The sequence below is a fragment of the Rhineura floridana genome, chromosome 3 (assembly GCF_030035675.1).
Source record: "Rhineura floridana isolate rRhiFlo1 chromosome 3, rRhiFlo1.hap2, whole genome shotgun sequence".
NCBI classification, from domain to species: domain Eukaryota; kingdom Metazoa; phylum Chordata; class Lepidosauria; order Squamata; family Rhineuridae; genus Rhineura; species Rhineura floridana.
The window spans coordinates 135897201-135918325 of NC_084482.1; the positions used below are offsets into that span (position 1 = coordinate 135897201).

The 21125-nt window shown below is 39.7% G+C and overlaps 1 protein-coding gene across 4 annotated transcripts in view; it reads right to left on the reverse strand.

The window, feature by feature from the left end:
• Window positions 1-21125, reverse strand: part of CENPP (centromere protein P) — a 267372-nt gene that overhangs the window by 245490 nt on the left and 757 nt on the right. For 3 of the 4 annotated variants that reach the window (XM_061618070.1, XM_061618073.1, XM_061618072.1), the window contains exons 1-6: window positions 20420-20701; window positions 15002-15157; window positions 13695-13852; window positions 9594-9685; window positions 3663-3751; window positions 483-579 (exon numbers count right to left, since the gene is read on the reverse strand). In XM_061618070.1, coding sequence (XP_061474054.1) covers window positions 483-579; window positions 3663-3751; window positions 9594-9685; window positions 13695-13852; window positions 15002-15138 — 573 coding nt within the window. In that variant the 5' untranslated portion in view covers window positions 15139-15157; window positions 20420-20701. Of the gene's footprint in view, window positions 1-482; window positions 580-3662; window positions 3752-9593; window positions 9686-13694; window positions 13853-15001; window positions 15158-20419; window positions 20702-21125 lie in introns of those variants that run through there. The other variant, XM_061618071.1, reaches the window with a different exon arrangement.

The following is a 21125-nucleotide window of genomic DNA, read 5'->3' on the forward strand; positions in this document are numbered from 1 at the left end:
TCAAACCAACGCTCACCATTTCTTATCCAATATATTTTCAAACTGATGATACGCAGAGGTAACTAAAATAATTGCCCAAATTGCAGGAAACACCAACATCATCTCACTGTCCTAACATTTTGTCACATTGTCTGCCAATATAAGCCTACTCTTCTCTGATCCCTCTCTACTCTAGCACATATTTTATATACACATTCAACCTATACAGGTTTCAGGTTTGTATATTAATAGAAAATGAAACGTTCCAACTCCATAATCTATATAATCATAAAACACTATTTTTGAGGGACTGAGATTTCTAAAACAAGAATCAAACAAGCATGCATTTCTATTTTCTTCAAAACGTATAGTATCATTATGCAATATTAACCAGCATTACAAATACCAGTGTGTCACATTCATTTTTCTCTCATTTCATAATTCAGCAGGTTAATACAGCAAAAGGAAGGCTTAAAGGAAAATGTAACAATTCAAAACACTACCTTGAAATGGGTCAAAGTGTGTTTCCGATGTTTACACCACTCAGTGAAACATGAAAGACTTTTGAAGAACAGCAAGAGGTTCCCACTCTCTTCAACTCTAGAAAATATAACGGCATAAAGAAATGCATTTCACACACACACACACACACACACACTCATTTATAAATTATACTTTTCTAGATTTTGTAGGATCTCTTTTGGAGAGAACTTGCTAAAGCCATTCAAACCCAATACCCCATCCTTTTGTAAATCTTCTGATTTAAGCCATTTGTTGTTGTATTTTTAATAAATCTCCAGAGGCTTGTGTTCATTTAGGTTAACTCCAGTTTGTTTGTACATCCGAACCCAGACAGGCTCATTAACTATAGTTTTTTGGGGGGCCAACAAACCAATGTTGTACATCACAGTTTGCAATTGGTTTGTGAATCTAAATTTACGCTAACTGTGGTTTGTTATTATGCCTGAGCTCTGCATCCAGGTTTAATCCTAGTTTGTTTTGTTGCTCCATCTGTGCTGCATACCTGACCGCACAGGCACAAGTGAAGAACATCGTAACTTCACTTATGTAAAAAAACCCCACTCTTGTGAACTACCAGCTGTGATAACTTTTAATGATATTGAATAAGCACGTATTTCAGAATTGCTGAATTCTACCTTAACTATTACCATTACTATTATTAAAAACAAAGTCAGTTTTGAGAGTACCAAAGCACTATTACTTTTCTGTATCCAGACAGATAGGGAAAAAAGCAGTGACCCTTTCAGCTATGGCAGAGAATGCGTCATGTTTTACCCTCCTCTACTACCTACCAATGTAAGAGTCTTCCAGTGCTTAATTGAATCCCGATGTGGTTTAATACACACTTCTGGCATGCTGATAGACTCAAATTTCAGCTGACTAGTAGACAAAAGCTAAGTTTAAATGCTTCATAGTGCATCAAAAAAGCAGCTTTAGAAATAATTATGTAATAAGTTAGTTGTGTGATCATGATATAACAGGCAAGTCAAGCATGAAAGCCAAACACTCACTTATATGATTTATTTTTAACTCTTTCTCATTATTTCTCTGGTGGCAATGTGGTGAATGCATCACATGAATTCTGTTAGCCAAGAGCTGTTATGCCAAAGAAAACCCAATATTTCAGTCTGGTGTGCTAAATATCAATGGACACTGTACATATGAAACCATTATCACATAAAATAGACACAGTAACTCACTTTGTGTGACCCATATAATAGATTATACTAAAAATTGGCTGTTATTTGTTTGCAAGTTGCTCTCAGACATTGGCTGAACTTCTGAGATGCTACTACCTATTTCCATAAGTGAAGGAAAAGGCTCAACCTGCACAGCAACTAGCGAGGTCAGTTTAGCTATGAGAAATATCACATACTGAAACAGAGGGAAAGAAGGGAAATCCTAAGAAGAAATGTGCCATTTATGTACTGCCAAGATGCCAACATTTTTTTCCTCTATTATCTCTACCCTGATTGTCAGGCTAAACATGTTTCTAAAGTATTGGCCATATTTAGGCTTTCCACGTTATGGAGAAGAGTTTGCTTTTGATTTTTGTTTGATTTGGTTTGGTTTGAAGGGGGGGGCGAAACTCCAAGTGCGGGAATTGGATGTATTCCAGGCCTGCCACATTTAAAACAAATTAGAGTCAAAAGAATAGGGTGGGTTCTAAAATATATATATATATTAGGTATCAAATACCAGAGTAAAGAGGTGCATCTTCAGCATACGACGGATGTGCACTGACATGACAGGTCTCAGAGAATAGCATTGGGGAACTATGTGTCTACTACCTGGCAAAATAGCTGCAGAGTTCCACAATGCATTGTTTTATCTCCAATGTGGTTTAAAATCTATATGAAGCCATTGGAAGCAGTCATCAGGAGGTCTGGGGCACAATGACATCAGTATGCTGATGACACCCAGCTCCATTTCTTCATTAGCTCTGTGTCAGGAGAAGCCATGCACAAGCTGAACCTGTGCCTGGACACAGTAGTGGGTTGGTGAGGGCTGATAGACCAAAGCTGGATCCTGCTAAGAGAGACACTGTGGGTGAGCGGTTCAAGATCTGGGAACCATCTTTGTCCATGGAGACCCAGGTAGCCTCCGTAATGAAGATTGCCTATCACCTAACTCCTCTAACAAGCCTGGAACTTGAGGGAGAGGCAGGATGCACTTTCAATTTCCTGTTGCACTTTAGAGGAACTCAGAATGCCTCTGAAGTGCATCATAAAGCCAAGAGAGACTGAATGCTTTTGAAATGCAGTATGAAGTCAGAGATTAGCCTCTCACCAGATAACTTGGGAAATTGGCAGTCAGTGACAATTACAAAGAATTACAGGGTACTAAGGCTTCCCAAGATTCATGGACCCCTCCATTGATTAAACCTGCCAAATAGAAGGAGAGCCCTCTGTTATATAAGGAAGTAATTTATAAGACAGTGTTTTTGTTTTGTTTTTTAGAGAATCAACTACTGAAAATATTTCTGAATATGTGTATTTGTAGCTACTCCAATATCTGAAAAATAAGACAGCATTTTAATCTCAAAGAGCACCATTATAAGAAGATAGTCTATTCTCAGTAATAAAAGCTGTATTATCTTGTATATCCACACCTGCCAGCAATTTAATTAAGATAATAATCCTATATACCATGAGGGGGGGGAGGAGAACCTCATTCCCAGGAGCTGAATGTGGCCCTCCCTACTTAGCCCTCAGGACTCTCCCTGGCCCATGCTCTTCACCAGCCCAGCTGCACACCCTCAAGTGCTTTTGCCTGGCTGGAACATATCCTTGAACTGTGATAACAACATTTGCTTGCCTGTCTGAAAGGACAGAGATGTGTGTAGATATGTACGTGCACGCATGCGCGCACCCCCCCCCCCTTATGAGTGGCTGGAATGTAGTCTGCTGAACTAACAGTTACATCCATTGCTCCACCCAGATTTGCTTCTGGCTCCACCAACCACTGGCATGCAGCCTCTGGAAGGTTGCCAACAAGACAATGTGGCCCTTGGGCTAAACAAGATTGCTCACCCTACTATACCATGCAGCTTTATGTCCCATTGGTACGTTGTATAGGATTGCACTGTTAAGTAACAGGTATTGTCCAAAAAAAAGAAAAGAAATATATTCCTCTATACTGTATATTAATAAAAGTCTTACCTTGATACAAACTTGCTTAAATCCGAATATTCCTCAAATTCAATTATAATGCTAAGATCAGTAACAAGGGCTGAAACATTTTTGTTAATCTGGTTTGAAAAAAAGAAAATGTTTCATTATTAGGTAAAACAACACTGAACAAGTAGAAAATATTCAACTCTATATACACAGAGTAAAAATAACCTCATCCTGCATGAAATGTGTCTATAAATACTACATAATAAGTCAAAAAAGGAAAGTTCAGAGAAACTGCAGTTTAAGAGAAAATGCAATTTGGTAGAGATTTGGATGTCCCCCCAAATAATTGTTCAACGTGATCAAATATACTACAGCACAGCAACAAAGAGTTTTCCGGCCTGTCACTTCCTTTGACTTGCAACATTTTATAGGGCAAACATCTAATAAAGTACAAGGAGAAATAGGGTGATGACCCCAGTTCCCTGTAGTCAGCACGAAGAATTCATTATTTTTGGACATGTTACGTGCAGCACCAAGTATCTTCAACTGCAGACAACGTCAGCAGTAACCCGCAGGACAATTTGGTATTATAGAATGGAATAATTTTAATATTTCACATGACCCAATGTGATGACAAGAACAGCAAACCATCAAAACATCACTGAAGCTACTTATCATTAAAATGTACATTTCATAACATGAGCACTAGAATTCTGCATGGCAGTGTTGATCTCTGCATGAGTAAAGGCTACTCCAAATTCACTTCAACATTAGGGAAAACCTGACGATCTGAAGAAACATGATTCAGTCCTGTTGCTGATGCCAAGTAGGCCAAGAATGGGGTACCACTGCAGGGCTTGCCTTTGATCAGTGTTAAATTACTCTTGTAAGATCCAGCAGTAAGTTTCCTCTGGGATGCTTTGAACAGATGGTGTTAGTGGCTCAGGACGAGAATGTAGTTAAAGTCCTATCTTTCTAAGTAGAAATAGCTGGGAAGAATTTTTGATCGTTGACATTGTAAAGGATCTTGAAATAGCCACTGTTTTTAGACACATACAACACAGCCATATACTGAGCCAGACCACTGCTCCACTAGTTCAATGTAGTGTACCCCAACGGACAGTAACTCTCCAGAGTTTCAGATGGGATATTCCCAGTCCCATCTGGAGGTGCCAGGAATTGAATCTGGGGCTTTCTGCATGCAAAGTAGATGTTCTACCAGGAAACCAACAGGAACAGCAAAAGACTCTGTGTTTGGAAGGACTCTGTGTGCTGCAGCAGCAGCAGCTGTGGCCACTTACTCCACAACTCTCCCATCCTGTTTTTTCTCTGCTCCAGGTATATGAAGGAGAGGGGCTACCTGAGGCACTACCTCGGAGCCGCACAAAGTGCAACACTAAGTGTGCACATGGCGTCGCACTTGGCGTTGCCTTGGAGAAGAAGACCATGGAAGATTCTTTGTTCTTACTGCTCTGTTTTTGTTTTTTGATAACTGTTATGCTATGATGTGGGAACTACCTTATTTTACATCTAGTTACTGTAAATGTTATTTGTTATTTAATTTTGAAAATTGTTATTTAATTTTGAGAATTGTATTATTTTATTGATGTATTATGTTTTATTGATGTATTGTTATGTTCGTGTTTTTTGTAAGCCGCCTTGAGGGCCTTTTGGCCGTAAGGCGGGGTATAAATTTAATAAATAAATAAATAGTTTACTACACACAAAAAGCAGTAATACAACACCAGTACAGAGATTAACTTTACTGCAGAAATAAACTACTGCTGTCTGAAAAGCTTCCATGTTTACTCAGAGGAGCAAGAGTTATCAGACAAGCTAAAATCTACAGAAGTTGAAGTTACACATTTAAATCCAGGTGCCATCTTGTGGTTGAAAGAGAAAAGACAAATGCAATACTTAACTCGTTGAAGAAAAGCAATTTTATTTTAGATTTATATCCCCCAAAGCAGCTCACAGCATTCATGAGATATGGCTCAAATGACACAACTTCACATAAACATAAATAAAAAGTGAAACCACACAACAAGTTGACCTTTTAGGAGAGATGGAGGCAAAGGGAGAGATGGGAACAAGTTAAAAAAAATACTTGCATACATATGCCTGCTGCAGGAGCATGCATGTAAAGATGCTTCAAAACACTTAAAGTTATAACAGCAGACACTATTATGGTACAATTACATTGCACTGTTCTAAAAGACAAACATCTCTAGAAGGATCTACAATTGGGAATCATTTTGGTACTGAGGGATTGTTATTTATGATGTCTTCAGAAGTGACGTTTACTATGTAAGTATTAGAAGTTACACAAAATAAAGATTTCGTTACTGTAAACCGCCCAGAGAGCTTCGGCTATGGGGCGGTATATAAGTACAATCAATCAATCAATCTGGAATGGTGTCATTATTGTGCTAATGCAGAAGGTCCCAGGTTCAATCCCTGGCATCTCCAGGTAGGTCTGCAAGAGACCCCTGCCTGGAAACTGGGAGAGCTCCTGCCAGGCACTGCAGACAATACTGAGCTATCGGACAAAAACTCTGACTCAGCATAATGCAGCTTCCTGTATTCCTTCCTAAGTGAGCATAAGAGTCACTGTAATTTCATAACTAAAATGAAAGATAATTGCATACTTGCAAACATTTCAAGGGTTAAAAACGTGCAAGTGACACCTACAATATTAAGTGGAACTGAGGGATCTCCTCACACACCAAGCTTGGCAAGCCCTACATGACTTCTGAACCTACTCTATCTCGCTATGGGCAAGATCTGTGGGATACCTGTGGCAGCAGGTTCTGTTCCGTTTATTAAACTATTCTACGTTACAAATATAAACGGTGAAGGCCACCAACTCACATGGCTTTAAAAGAATATTAGACAAATTCAGAAAGGGTAAAGCTATGAAAGCTATGTTCACCTTCCACTGTCAGAGGCACAATACCTCTGAATATCTGTTGCTGGAAGTTGCAAATGGGGAGAGCGCTGTTGTGCTCAGGTCTTGCTTGCAGGCTTCCTATAGGTAACTTGGTTGGCTACAAGTTGCATTAAAGGCAACACCTGCACTTCTCATTCAACATTTCTTTGAAATGAGGGAAGCAGCTCTCTGTGTTCTCGAAACGATGACCCTTACTTATGAAAGCCCTTGAGCAAGGTTCTTTAGACAAGCTTAGATGTCACAGTATTTAAAAGCTAATGAATTTTTGGCTTTTTATTTGGCTACTTATTTTCGAAGTTTCTACAACATGTGGAGAATACACTAAAACACATACACATGTGCAGCTGGTTTGCCAAGGTTGGCAAACACACATATTACAGCAACATACACACCGCTATCCATTTTCACTGCGTTCACTTTGTTCCACTTCCACCCTCTTCCATTTCTCTTAAGGAAAACTTATTACTAGTTATTACTTTCTATCATTCTGAGATTCTGGCAAAGCACAAACAGTAACTCGTGGAATTACTATGTGAATAGAAAACTCTTAGGGAAAGACCAATAGATTGCATCAACTCAACCATGCTGTATCTGGCTGCTTGCCACTTATAATGAGGATAATATGAACCAATTCTGTATTTAATTTTCACAGAATAATTAGCGTGATTTAAGCAGAAACCCAAAACTATGCCAATGGACAGTATTATCATACAGTCCTGTTGCATGAAGGATATACAAGTGGATAGTGATAGCTGAACTCAGAGAGGCTCATCTGCTGCCTACACTGCAATCTTTTTAGCACAAGATGAAGACTTGAGAGGAAGAGCAGGATATAAATTTAATAAAATAAATATTTTCCAAGGCTTTTTAATAGTTTGCTTTTAGTGCACTTTTACTTATTCACACTATTTTTCCCTGTGACAATTTTGGACCTGAACTTACAAGATGTGAACAGGGTGGTTCATGACAGATGCTCTTGGAGGTCACTGATTCATAGGGTCACCATAAGTCGTAACTGACATGAAGGCACATAACAACAACAAAATTGATTTTATATTGTTCAGTGTTGATTTTTATGCAGATTTGACTTATTTTTACTCGTTAGGGTGGAGCAGTAATACTACTGACTCTCTTAAATGCATGTAAGAAATAAAGATCTAATCATAGGATCATACGCTCCCTTTCACAGCCCCTCCTTTCACTGGAATAAATGTTACCCTCATGCCTTAACCACAATTAACCACCAATGTAGATTACAGCTAAATCTAGCCAGGTTCTCCATTTAACCAGGATCTGAGATTACAGTGTGGAATTGGTTAACAAATCTTGATTAAGTACAGACCCTACCTAGTCTTACTGACAATCAGTATCAGTAGCAATGTATCTCCTAAGTACAATTAAGCAAAGGAGAGAAAGTCACTCCAAAGAAAGCATGATACTCCACAGCCTAGTCTTGATTTCCTAACCACAGTTAAAAGACCACCAGCATTACAACTGCACTACCCCACTGAAGGCAGAAGTCTGTTGCTGGGCAAATGCTACACATGACAAATTACTAACCATTCCTAACAGCATTATCATGGCTGTAATTGCTGATAAAAATTGTAGAAAAGTTCTATTTTGTGCTATATTTGAAATAGGTGTCAAAAAGAATCAGTTGCTATATATACTACAATTTGATGTTTCTCACATCAAAAACATAGGATGTTACATAAATGAGGGTGCTTTTTTATGACTATTTCTTATACCAAAGAGCTTTATAGTACATTTCAGAGTTCGTGATTATACAATACATGATACTCATCTTGTTTGCCTGTAGCTAACAGTTTACCATGAATGGGCAGTTGGCTTCCTCTTCAACTCCTCTAGCATGAAAAGGAGCAACAAACCACAATCCCTGGTTTAGCGTTAGTGACCCCTAGTTTGGACAAAACACTAAGCCAGTGATCATGGTTTGTAGTTCCCACTCGCACTAGGGAGCAGTTGAATCAGGAGCAATCTGTGTGTTCACAGTGAGATATTAAACTATGTTACTGGGACATGTGAACAAGGCCAGTATCACAGACTTCAGATCTACATTATGAAGAAAAAAATCAAGTCTGAAATTCAGTGCCAGGTTACAAAACAAATTTCAAAAAGGAGCTGGCGTACTTAGATTTTTCTAAGGGGGAACAATTTTTCATAGAAACGAAAAAGGTAAATCCATTTTATATTTTGATCCTGGAGACTGTTATCATGAGAAGGTGAAAAAAATGCTGCCACCTACTGGCAATTTAGACTTCTTTACCTTGTTTTTATTCTTTATACCAGGTTAAGCTGAAATCCCATACACAGCTGGAATAAGCTGCTGAACTCAATGGAGCCTACTTCCAAGGAGACATGTCTAGGATTGTGCTCCTAAACTGAACAAGTCACTAGGAGAAACTAACATTCATGTGTTTCTAGATTAAATACACATAAGAAAGCACTCAGTATTAGGCTTTGGTCCAGTACTATTCATTGCATTCTATCAGAATGCATTCTTGCAGAGGGAGAGATGGGATTGCAGAGCCACTCAACCAGACTAGCTCCATTTGGCTCTTTTCCGCTAACTATTTCCATTCAAGATGGTTAATAAAATAAAACTTTGTAACTTTAAGAACTGGTGCCTGAGGTCACTTATTTTCTTCTTTCATCCTCATCCTTTTTCCTCTTGTAGGCCTGACGGTCAGGGCTGTCATGTCCATTAGTGACCTTACATAAGCTGTTGCCTTTTCAGCTGAACAGTGTAGTATAAATGCTTTAAAATGTGCTTTCTGTTTTTAGAAACAAGCACATGCACACACCAAACACCAATCAGTAGCAAAGAAAAATGATATTACAGCTTTCATGGTCAAGGAAATTGCTATTAGGCTTTCTAGAAAAAGGTGTTACTAAAAGCATCCAGATGACAATGAATAAATAGTTTTTAAAAAAAAAAAAAAACAGTGTTCCTAATTTATACTAGTTTTTCCCAACAAGATATGAACATCTAATTCCATTACCTGATTTTCTTCCATGAGTTGAAATTCCAACTGAAAGGGCATTGACTGACAATTTCCTGATAATCTATACTTGTGTATAGTTCTAGCTCCACCTAAAACAAAAAGATGTAAAGTAGATACCTTAACTGGAGTTTTGTGTTCACTTCATTAAAACACCAGTAAACAATAACATTAAAATTAATCATATCTAACATAAAATACCTATCCTACCAACCAGATCACGAACACAGTTGTCTGAAGCAGGGGTGGCAAACCTGCTGTTCTTCAGATGCTGCTGGGCTCCCTCTATCAACCCTGACCATTGGCCATGCTGGTTGGGCTGATGGGAGTAGGAGTCCAAGAACATCTAGAGGACCACAAGTTCCCCTTCCTACTCTAAAGCATCAAGAATCTCAACATTACATCAACATTTGCCACCCTGGGCTCCTACTGGGAGGACGGGCGGGATATATTTATTTGGTGGGGGGTGCATGTCCAGGTTTCAAATACCATGTGTGGTTCTGATGAGCCCATTTCATTATTTATTTATTAGATTTCTTACCTGGCCTTCACCATGCAGGGAAGGAGGCAATCTTTCAGATATTTGGGATCAAAGTCATTTAGGGCTTTAAACTTCAGTGTGAGGACCTTGAATTGGGGCCAGAAACAAACTTGCAACCAAATCAGCTGTTTTAAAACAGAGGTTAGAAGAGTTCTAAATGGAACGCCAGTCAGTAATCTGCCTGCTGCATTTTGGACCAGCTGAAGCTTCCAAGTCATCTTCAAGAGCAGCCCCATCTAAAGCATGTTGCAATAATTCAGTCTGGAAATTAACAGAACATGGAGTACAGTGGCCAAGTCATCTCTGTCCTAATGGGGCTGTAGCTTGCAAACCACCTGAAGCTGGAAATAGGCACTCCTAATCACTGAGGCCACATGATAATCCAGTGACAATGTTGGAACCAGGAATACTCCAAGCTACAGATTTGCTCTTTCCAGGGGGGTGCAACCCTGTCCCGAATAGGCCCTAGTGGTAGGAACGGAGTCATTGAAGTACAGAAACCTCACCCCCCACCTTCCTGACCCACTCCAGAAGGATATCATGAACAGTATCAAAAGTCACTTTAAGATCAAGGAGAATGCAGTCACACTCCTCCATGTGTCTCAACATTTCTTTGTTTGTTTGTTTATTGCACTTATATACCGCCCCTTAGCCGAAGCTCTCTGGGCGGTTTACACTAACTAAAAACATTAAAACAAATATACAAATTTAAAAACACATCTTTTAAAAACAATTTAAAACACAATTAAAAAATTTAAAACAATTTAAAACACATGCTAAAATGCCTGGGAGATGAAGAAAGTCTTGACCTGGCGCCCAAAAGATAACAGTGTTGGCGCCAGGCGCACCTCATCACAATAATTCCATAATTTGGGGGCCACCACTGAGAAGGCCCTCTCCCTTGTTGCCAGACTCCCAGCTTCCCTCGGAGGAGGCACCCGGAGGAGGGCCTTGGATGTTGAGCATAGTGTATGGGTGAGTTTGTATTGGGAGAGGCGTTCCATCAGGTATTGCGGTCCCAAGCCGTGAAAGGCTTTATAGGTCAAAACCAGCACCTTGAATCGAGCTCAGAATCATACAGGCAGCCAATGCAAGCGGGCCAGAATCGGTTTTATATGTTCGGACCGTCTGGTCCCTGTTACCAAACTGGCCATCTGTCCCTGTTACGATATCATGACCAAGATGACCAGGGCAGTTTCAGTGCCGTGACAGGCCTGAAGCTAGACTGAAATGCATCCAGATGGTCAGTTTTCTGCAAATATGCCTGAAGCTGAGACAGCACCACCGTCTTAATCACATCGCCTAAAAAGGGATTATTTGCCACTAGGCAATAGTTGTTTAACATATCTGGATTGAAGGAAGGTGTCTTAAGGAGGGGGCATAGCATTACATCCTTCATAGTGGGTAGTACCTAACCCTCCCCCAATGAAATATTAAGCACTCCCTAGGCCAGCCCAGTCAATCCCCTATAGTCAGCTCTAGTCAACCAAGATGGGCAGGTGTCAACGGGACAGGTAGTTGACTGTACTTCTTCAAGTAGCTCAGCATGGATATTGAAGAACCTCAATACTACCATGAAGGGGTCCTCTGGCACCACATTGGAGACTAACTCCACCAGCTCAGTCAAGGAGGTTGTAGTGCACTGAGGTGGACAGTACACTAACAACATTTCTGTTCTGTCTCTCTGGCCCAACACCATAATTCCTTGAACCCAGTGTAGATCAGTCTCCTGGCAAAGGAGATGAAATTTTTATAGGTGATGGTGACCCTATGCTACCCATCCCTTTGACCCTAAATGGTGCTACACAGAGTATGGAGGTGAACACAGCTGGATTAGGATAGGACTACCCAGCTCATCTGTCCAAGTCTCAGTTATACAGGCCATGTTGGCCTGGTGATAAGAGGTTTTATTCTGAACAGATCTGGCATTTAGCACCACTGCCACCAGACCAGGATGTTAGTTGACCAACATCCCCAGATTCTAAAATACAGCAGGAAAAGCAGAAGGGGCAAGGGCTTTAATGTAACTAGCCCTCCTCCCACCCTCTGTAACCCTTCACCCACCTCTGTACCTCCCCCTACCTACTGTCATGAGGATGGCAATCCCAACAGATTTTATGAAGATCAAAGACTATACAGAAAATGGAAACTAAAATTTGAGGAGCGGAACAAAAGGTTCTTAATAAAAAATCCAGACATGAGATCTTTTAAAAGATGACAGGGAATGATATATAGCAGCAGCTTTTAAAAATTAAGAATGATTTTTTGGTATTTCATTTCATTTTTAGTTGTTTAATAATGTTTTAATTGTATTGGATGTTTATATGTTGTGCACCGCCCAGAGAGCTTCGGCTATGGGGCGGTATAAAAATCTAATTAATAAATAATAAATAAATAAATAAATGTGAAGAGTGAATCAAATCAAGTTATTCAGAACAAAAGAACTCAGGGCCATCAACTACAATGCATTAACTTTAGATTCAAGGCAAACAAAAGGGAATATTTCTTTGTTCATTGTTTAATCAACTAGTAGAATTCATTGCCATAATAAGTGATAATATCCATTATCTTAAATGGCTTTTTAAAAAAGGATTAAACAAAATCATGAAAGATAGCGAAGTTTATCAGGTACAATAACTAAAAAAGAATTTTATTATTTAATTAATCAAACTGAGACACTGGCTACATTTGATTGCAATGCTACACCACAATTTAGTGTTATGAGGACAACTCACAGCAGGCTTCGGGCTCATGGACTCTACCCCTATCCCCCCAGTAAGATCAAGAGGAAGAGATTGTAAGCTTACAGTCCCATTTTAGATCAACATGTCAGCCAAACTTGAAACTGCAGTGAAGCTTAATGACATTTTCACAAACCACAGTTTTGACATTGGCTTGTTTCAATAAACCACTGTTAAGATTAACCACAATTTGTCTGAGTTCGGACATCACAAAAGCTAAATAATGCTAGTTTAGGGTTAGGTGTATATAAGTCCACTATCTTCCCAAGTACCAGAGGCTGGGGGCAAGCAACTGGGGATGGTTCTTTCCTATATATATCCATTTGTGAGCTTCCCAAGGTGATCCATCAAGCCATTTCTGAAGACAATGGTGAATGAAATAGATATTTTTTAAATTCTCGGTTACAAGCCCTCCCATCATACGATCCTAGGGCAAGTTACAATAAGTAAGACAGCACTACAATAAAGCCAATTCAGCACAAATTTTTAAAACGGATGAAAATACAACAACACTAAAAACACCCAGAGAGCTGCAACATGGGCTCCTCACTTACAGCAGCAACAATTCCTCATAACCAAAAAAAGAATGGGCAAACCAAGGACTTTTCATGTGGCATCGAAGTGATAAAGGTGTCAGAACCAGTCAATCCTCTATGGCAGGGATGGGGAAACCTTTTGGCACAGCAGGCCAGATCTATATCAGCCCCCACCTTTGTGGGCCAACTTTGACAGGTTTAAGGCTGAAGCAAGAAAATCCACATACCAGGGGGTGGGGGAAAGAGATCTTGGGTGGATAGTGGCATAAGTAAAAATGCTTACTTCTCTCCACAGGTTTCCTAGAATAATGTGTGAAGCAAATGCCTGTAAATTTCATTATGAAGAAGAGGTCAGACTCTAGTAAGTCAAGCTGAGTTTTCAAGTCTGGAAAAGATCCATATTGGTTTGATTCTTCCTGGGATTTTCTTTTAAAAGATTTCCTGCAATAGAAAAACTTCATTAGCTGTCATCAAGAAGAGAAACCTACTTCAAACTCTAGTACATTAGCACAGGAACTAGGTTCACATGTAAAGTATATGCATTATTCCAACAGTCATCTCAAACGTAATGATCTCAGTCCAATACACCATATTTTATTTAGCAACTGTGTACCAAACACCTCCATCCTCGCTCTCTCTACCTTCCCTTGCATGTTTGGCTTTGACGCTAACATCCTAGCATTAAATCACAGTTACCTGTGATGTTTCAGCTGGTAAACTGTGATTTAAGGGCTCCCAACAAATCAGAATATCCTGGTTTCATATTCTGGTATGTTGGGAACTCTTAGATTCAAGTAGGGTATCACAGGAAACAGTGGCTTAACAAGCTATCAGTGCCAAAGCTAGATGCATTCAGGAAGGAGGAAGCAGACAAGCACACAATTTATTCTTGTTGCAATGAACCATGGCTTACTTAAACAAGACCATTATGTCTAAATCAGGCCGAAATGAGTAAATTGGTCATTTCAGCTATAAATTTAACAAATGTAATAGTTTGTATTACAATGACAATTCAGTTCACTCTCCATTTTACAACATACTGTATGAAGACTAAAAGAGAAAGAAAAACAAGTTGTATGCAACAATAGTTAAGTCCACCCCATTCTTTACACTAGTGTTAAAATTAATTTTGTTTCTCCAATAGATACCATGTGAAAACATGTATACTACAGGAAAAAAGCTATTTCCAATCCCAAAGCACCAGGTTCCCAACAACTGCATGTACTGGCTGCCAATAAGGCATCTGTTAAAAATTACCTCTTATGTTACATTTGAGTAACAGAAAGTATGTTTCACATTAACTGCATATAGGATAAAGACAATCTTCTACATTACTGTCCAAACCAAGCTGATGACTCTCCAAGAATCAATCCCAAGCCCCGCTGAATTCAGTCATGTATTCTGATCCAAGACCATAGGCCTGGGCTGCTCATATGTTTACAAGTACAACACAAATTGAGATGCATGGATTGTATGCAGACATATACACACACTCAACCAATTCAACCCATTAATTTCAACATGCCTAACTTGCCCAATCAGAAAATCCTTAAAGGAACATGTCAAAGAAGAAAAATTAAAAATGCATACATAGTCTTCATTATCTCCCCATCAGAATAAGCCATAGATCCATGTTGACTACATTCATATTCTTCAGTTAACTTTTTAATTTCTTCCTCCAAAGATTGGATTTCATTTTCATAAACTTGAAGATCATTATTACTCATTTTTCAGATACCAGCCTTCCTACAGAAAAGAAAATGAAATAGCTATTCAGCCAGCAACAGCTTTCCCCCAAATAATGACCTTTTGACTCGAACTTAAGATTAAAATTCTCACACTTAAGTGAAAACAAAGTATACTCATTTATTGGCTTTCTTGTCAGACATCTTGGTAAACACCCCTGGAGACTTTCTAAAGTTAACATGATTTTAGTCATACTTTTCTTACTATCTTAATAAATTAATTTGGAGTAAATAAAAAAGAATTTCAGGATATAATGTATATAGATAACTCATCTTAGTTAAGTTGTCAGAAGCAAGAAAGAGATTCAAGTTAAATCTTCAAGAAGTTTATAATATGTAATTTGTCTGTATGAACCAAATATAAGGCATTCAGAATCTCCTTGGGTCACTGGATATATTAATCGCTTGTTTTTTAATTGATAGGAGTACCATGATTTAAGAGAGTATAACATATAAAACTACACATGCTAAGAGCACTTTTTTTCAGGTTTTGGCAAACGTGTTTGTTTTTCCTCTAAAATATGAATGTAGAAGCATGGAAGTGGGGGAAGGGGAGAAAAGAAATGTATATTGTGTGCTTCATGTCTACAGAGCGGGGAGATGGGATCTCCCTTAGAACCAATAAGACTGAGGTCTAAAATTACCTAACTTCACCTCTGTTGTTTTCTAGAAGGGCTTTTCTTTTGTTTCAGCCTTGGAGAGCTGCTGCCAGCAACAGTCCTTGGCTAGATATGGTGTATTGTCATCAGGGTATTCCACTAATCTGACACAGTGCTACTTTAATTTTTTCACCATTGCCACAAAAATTGATGGAGTCTTGGGGGCTATAAAAAATTGTGGGAGGGGGTTGGTTCAGGCCCCTCAACTGGGGGTTAGCCACCCCTGTCTACTTTACACTTTGTAGCAAAAAAAAAAGTTGAAATTTTGAAGATGCCTGAAATACAGATTAAGCATAAACACTGTTTGGCGTGGAGAGCTGCTTTAACTACAAAGGACAGGAAGCAAGGCAATAGAAAACATGCTCAGTGACACTCTCGCCAAAACAATTTGTTGTTGTTATGTGCCTTCAAGTCGATTACAACTTATGGAGACCCTATGAAGAAACTCTTAAAATGGTTAAAGAGAAAAGGAAAGCAAAAGCAAAAGGAGATAGAAGCATGGTTAGAACTCTAAATGCAACTATACAAGAAGTAGTATGTAGGGACAAAGAGAACTATTACAATAGTTATTGTATAGAAATAGAAGAGGACAACAAAAAGGGAAGAACAGGAGCCCTATTCCAAAAGATTAGAGACATGAAAGGGAAATTTAAACCAAGAGTAGGGATGTTGAATAATCAACAGGGCAACACACTGACTGACCGAGATGAAATAAAAGGAAGATGGAAACAATACACTGAAGAACTCTATAAAAGAGATGCCAGGATGACAGATTCATTCATGGAGGAACCATATGATGAAGAACCAGAAATTTTAGAATGTGAGGTCAAAGCTGCTCTTAAAATACTTGGAAGAAAAACAGATGGCATACCAATAGAGTTGCTACATGCTACTGAGACTGAATCTGTCCAGATTTTGACAAAAATTTGTCAAGAAATATGGAAAACTAAACAATGGCCCAAAGACTGGAAGCATTCAATATATATCCCAATTCCAAAGAAAGCAGATCCCAGAGAATGCAGTAATTATCGAACTATTGCCTTAATATCCAATGCAAGTAAAGTAATGCTCAAGATTCTACAACAAAGGCTCTTATCATACATGGAGCGAGAAATGCCAGACGTCCAAGCTGGATTTAGAAAAAGAAGAGGCATCAGAGATCATATCGCAAACATAAGTTGGATAATGGAATGGACCAAGGAATTTCAGAAGGAAATCACCCTGTGCTTTATGGATTACAGCAAAGCCTTTGACTATGAAGATCATGAAAAACTATGGAATGCTTTAAAAGAAATGGGGGTGAAACAGCATCTGATTGTCCTGATGCGCAACCTATACTCTGGACAAGAGGTTACTGTAAGGACAAAATATGGAGAAACCGATTGGTTCCCAATAGAAAAGGGTGTGAGACAGGGGTGTATTTTATCACCCTATTTGTTTAATCTATATGCAGAAATATCCTACGGAAAGTGGGATTGGACCAAGGTGAAGGAGGTGTGAAAACTGGAGGGAGAAACATCAACAATTTAAGATATGCAGACGATACCATACTACCAGCAGAAACCAGTAATGATTTGAAATGAATGCTCATAAAAGTTAAAGAGGAAAGCACAAAAGCAGGACTACAGCTGAACGTCAAAAAAACTAAAGTAATGACAACAGAAGATTTATGTAACTTTAAAGTTGACAATGAGGACATTGAACTTGTGAAGGATTATCAATACCTCGGCACGGTCATTAACCAAAATGGAGACAATAGTCAAGAAATCAGAAGAAGGCTAGGACTGGGGAGGACAGCTATGAGAGAACTATAAAAGGTCCTCAGATGCAAAGATATATCACTGAACACTAAAGTCAGGATCATTCAGACCATGGTATTCCCGATCTCTATGTATGGATGTGAAAGTTGGACAGTGAAAAAGGCAGATAAGAGAAAAATCAACTCATTTAAAATGTGCTGTTGGAGGAGAGCTTTGCGCATACCATGGGCTGAGAAAAAGACAAATAATTGGGTGTTAGAACAAAGCAAACCAGAACTGTCACTAGAAGCTAAAATGATGAAATGAAGGCTATCATACTTTGGACACATCATGAGAAGACATGATTCACTAGAAAAGACCATAATGCTGGGAAAAACAGAAGGGAGTAGGAAAAGAGGAAGGCCAAACAAGAGATGGATTGATTCCATAAAGGAAACCACAGACCTAAACTTACAAGATCTGAACAGGGTGGTTCATGACAGATGCTCTTGGAGGTCACCGATTCATAGGATCGCCATAAGTCATAACCGACTTGAAGGCACATAACAAACAAATGAATCAGTGACCTCCCATAGCATCTGTCATGAACCACCCTGTTCAGATCTTGTAAGTTCAGGTCTGTGGCTTCCTTTATGGAATCAATCCATCTCTTGTTTGGCCTTCCTCTTTTCCTACTCCCTTCTGTTTTTTCCAGCATTATGGTATTTTCTACTGAATCATGTCTTCTCATATGTGTCCAAAGTATGATGAAATGGAAAATGAAAAAGGACTCCCTTCAAGTTGATTCCAACTTATGGCGACCCTATAGGTCAGATCCCTGAACCTGAACTAACATTTGCAGGAAGGGATTCTGAGGAACTGAGACAAATAGTGGTAATGAGAGAGGAAGTTCTAGGCTTGATGGACAATATAAAAACTGACAAATCACCAGGCCTGGATGGCATCCACCCGAGAGTTCTCAAAGAACTCAAATGTGAAATTGCTGATCTGCTAACTAAAATATGTAACTTGTCCCTCGGGTCCTCCTCCGTGCCTGAGGACTGGAAAGTGGCAAATGTAACACCAATCTTCAAAAAGGGATCCAGAGGGGATCCCGGAAATTACAGGCCAGTTAGCTTAACTTCTGTCCCTGGAAAACTGGTAGAAAGTATTATTAAAGCTAGATTAACTAAGCACATAGAAGAACAAGCCTTGCTGAAGCAGAGCCAGCATGGCTTCTGCAAGGGAAAGTCCTGTCTCAGTAACCTATTAGAATTCTTTGAGAGTGTCAGCAACAAGCATATAGATAGAGGTGATCTGGTGGACATAGTGTACTTAGACTTTCAAAAAGCTTTTGACAAGGTACCTCACCAAAGACTTCTGAGGAAGCTTAGCAGTCATGGAATCAGAGGAGAGGTCCTCTTGTGGATAAGAAATTAGTTAAGAAGCAGAAAGCAGAGAGTAGGAATAAACGGACAGTTCTCCCAGTGGAGGGCTGTAGAAAGTGGAGTCCCTCAAGGATCAGTATTGGGACCTGTACTTTTCAACTTGTTCATTAATGACCTAGAATTAGGAGTGAGCAGTCAAGTGGCCAAGTTTGCTGACGACACTAAATTGTTCAGGGTAGTTAAAACAGAAAGGGATTGCAAAGAGCTCCAAAAAGACCTCTCCAAACTGAGTGAATGGGCGGAAAAATGGCAAATGCAATTCAATATAAACAAGTGTAAAATTATGCATATTGGAGCAAAAAATCTGAATTTCACATATACGCTCATGGGGTCTGAACTGGCGGTGACCAACCAGGAGAGAGACTACGGGGTTGTAGTGGACAGCACGATGAAAATGTCAACCCAGTGTGCGGCAGCTGTGAAAAAGGCAAATTCTATGCTAGGGATAATTAGGAAAGGTATTGAAAATAAAACAGCCGATATCATAATGCCGTTGTATAAATCTATGGTGCAGCCGCATTTGGAATACTGTGTACAGTTCTGGTCGCCTCATCTCAAAAAGGATATTATAGAGTTGGAAAAGGTTCAGAAGAGGGCAACCAGAATGATCAAGGGGATGGAGCGACTCCCTTACGAGGAAAGGTTGCAGCATTTGGGGCTTTTTAGTTTAGAGAAAAGGCGGATCAGAGGAGACATAATAGAAGTGTATAAAATTATGCATGGCATTGAGAAAGTGGATAGAGAAAAGTTCTTCTCCCTCTCTCATAATACTAGAACTCGTGGACATTCAAAGAAGCTGAATGTTGGAAGATTCAGGACAGACAAAAGGAAGTACTTCTTTACTCAGCGCATAGTTAAACTATGGAATTTGCTCCCACAAGATGCAGTGATGGCCACCAGCTTGGATGGCTTTAAAAGAAGATTAGACAAATTCATGGAGGACAGGGCTATCAATGGCTACTAGCCATGATGGCTGTGCTCTGCCACCCTAGTCAGAGGCAGCATGCTTCTGAAAACCAGTTGCTGAAAGCCTCAGGAAGGGAGAGTGTTCTACTTGGGTCCTGCTTGCGGGCTTCCCCCAGGCACCTGGTTGGCCACTGTGAGAACAGGATGCTGGACTAGATGGGCCACTGCCCTGATCCAGCAGGCTGTTCTTATGTTCTATGAATGGGGTTTTCATGGTAAGCAGTATTCAGAGGTGATTTACCAGTGCCTTCCTCTGAGGCTGAGAGGCAGTGACTGACCCAAGGTCACCCAGTGAGCTTCATGGCTCTGTGGGGATTAGAACCCTGGTCTCCCAGGTTGTAGTCCAACACTCTAACCACTACACCACACTACGCCCCGTTATTCAAAGCAGCTCCAGCAACAACTCCCGCCCCCCTTTTCCTCCGAGGCAGACATAACCGCGCCAACATACCCCCTTAAACCGTAGGAAAACTGTCCTGACTCCTCCGACCGAGCGTTTTTCTCCCTGTCTGAATGAACCGCCAAATAAAGCGCGCCTCAGGCGCTACCATCACGTAGAAAATGAGGGGGGAGGAGAAGGCTTGCAAGTTTCGTCATGACCCCGGTATTAGACCCGTCCATCTATTTCGAAAACTTTTATCCAACTATCTGCACATTGCCACGAACAGAAAGACTCCCGCGGAAAAATCCACAGCCTCTTTTTCACTTTCCATTTCTCTCCCTTCATAATATCAGATAGGTCAGTCCAGAAGTGTCTCAAGTATACCTGTCCGGCTATGAAACAGTGGACTCGAGTGGTACCTAGAGATAGAAAAAGGATATGGCGATCCGTCGCTCTAAAAGTGGAACACATAGCGCCTCTACATTCACGTCAACGCTGGTTTGGGGTTGGGAGAAGATTTGAGGGAGCCATTCAGTTTTCCTTGGTTGATCATCTGCTTTTGCTGGCACCCGAAGTGTTTTGTATGAATATGTATTTAGGATTTTTTATGAAAATAACAACCGTCGGAGACAGCTATAGCTTCCTTCCACCATAATATTTTAAATTAACAGTTATTTAACAATCTTAATCGTTGTACAAAATTATGACTACCTTGTGTTCCTAACTCTACTTACCTGGGATTAAGCTCTGTTGAATTCAATAGGACTTACTTCTG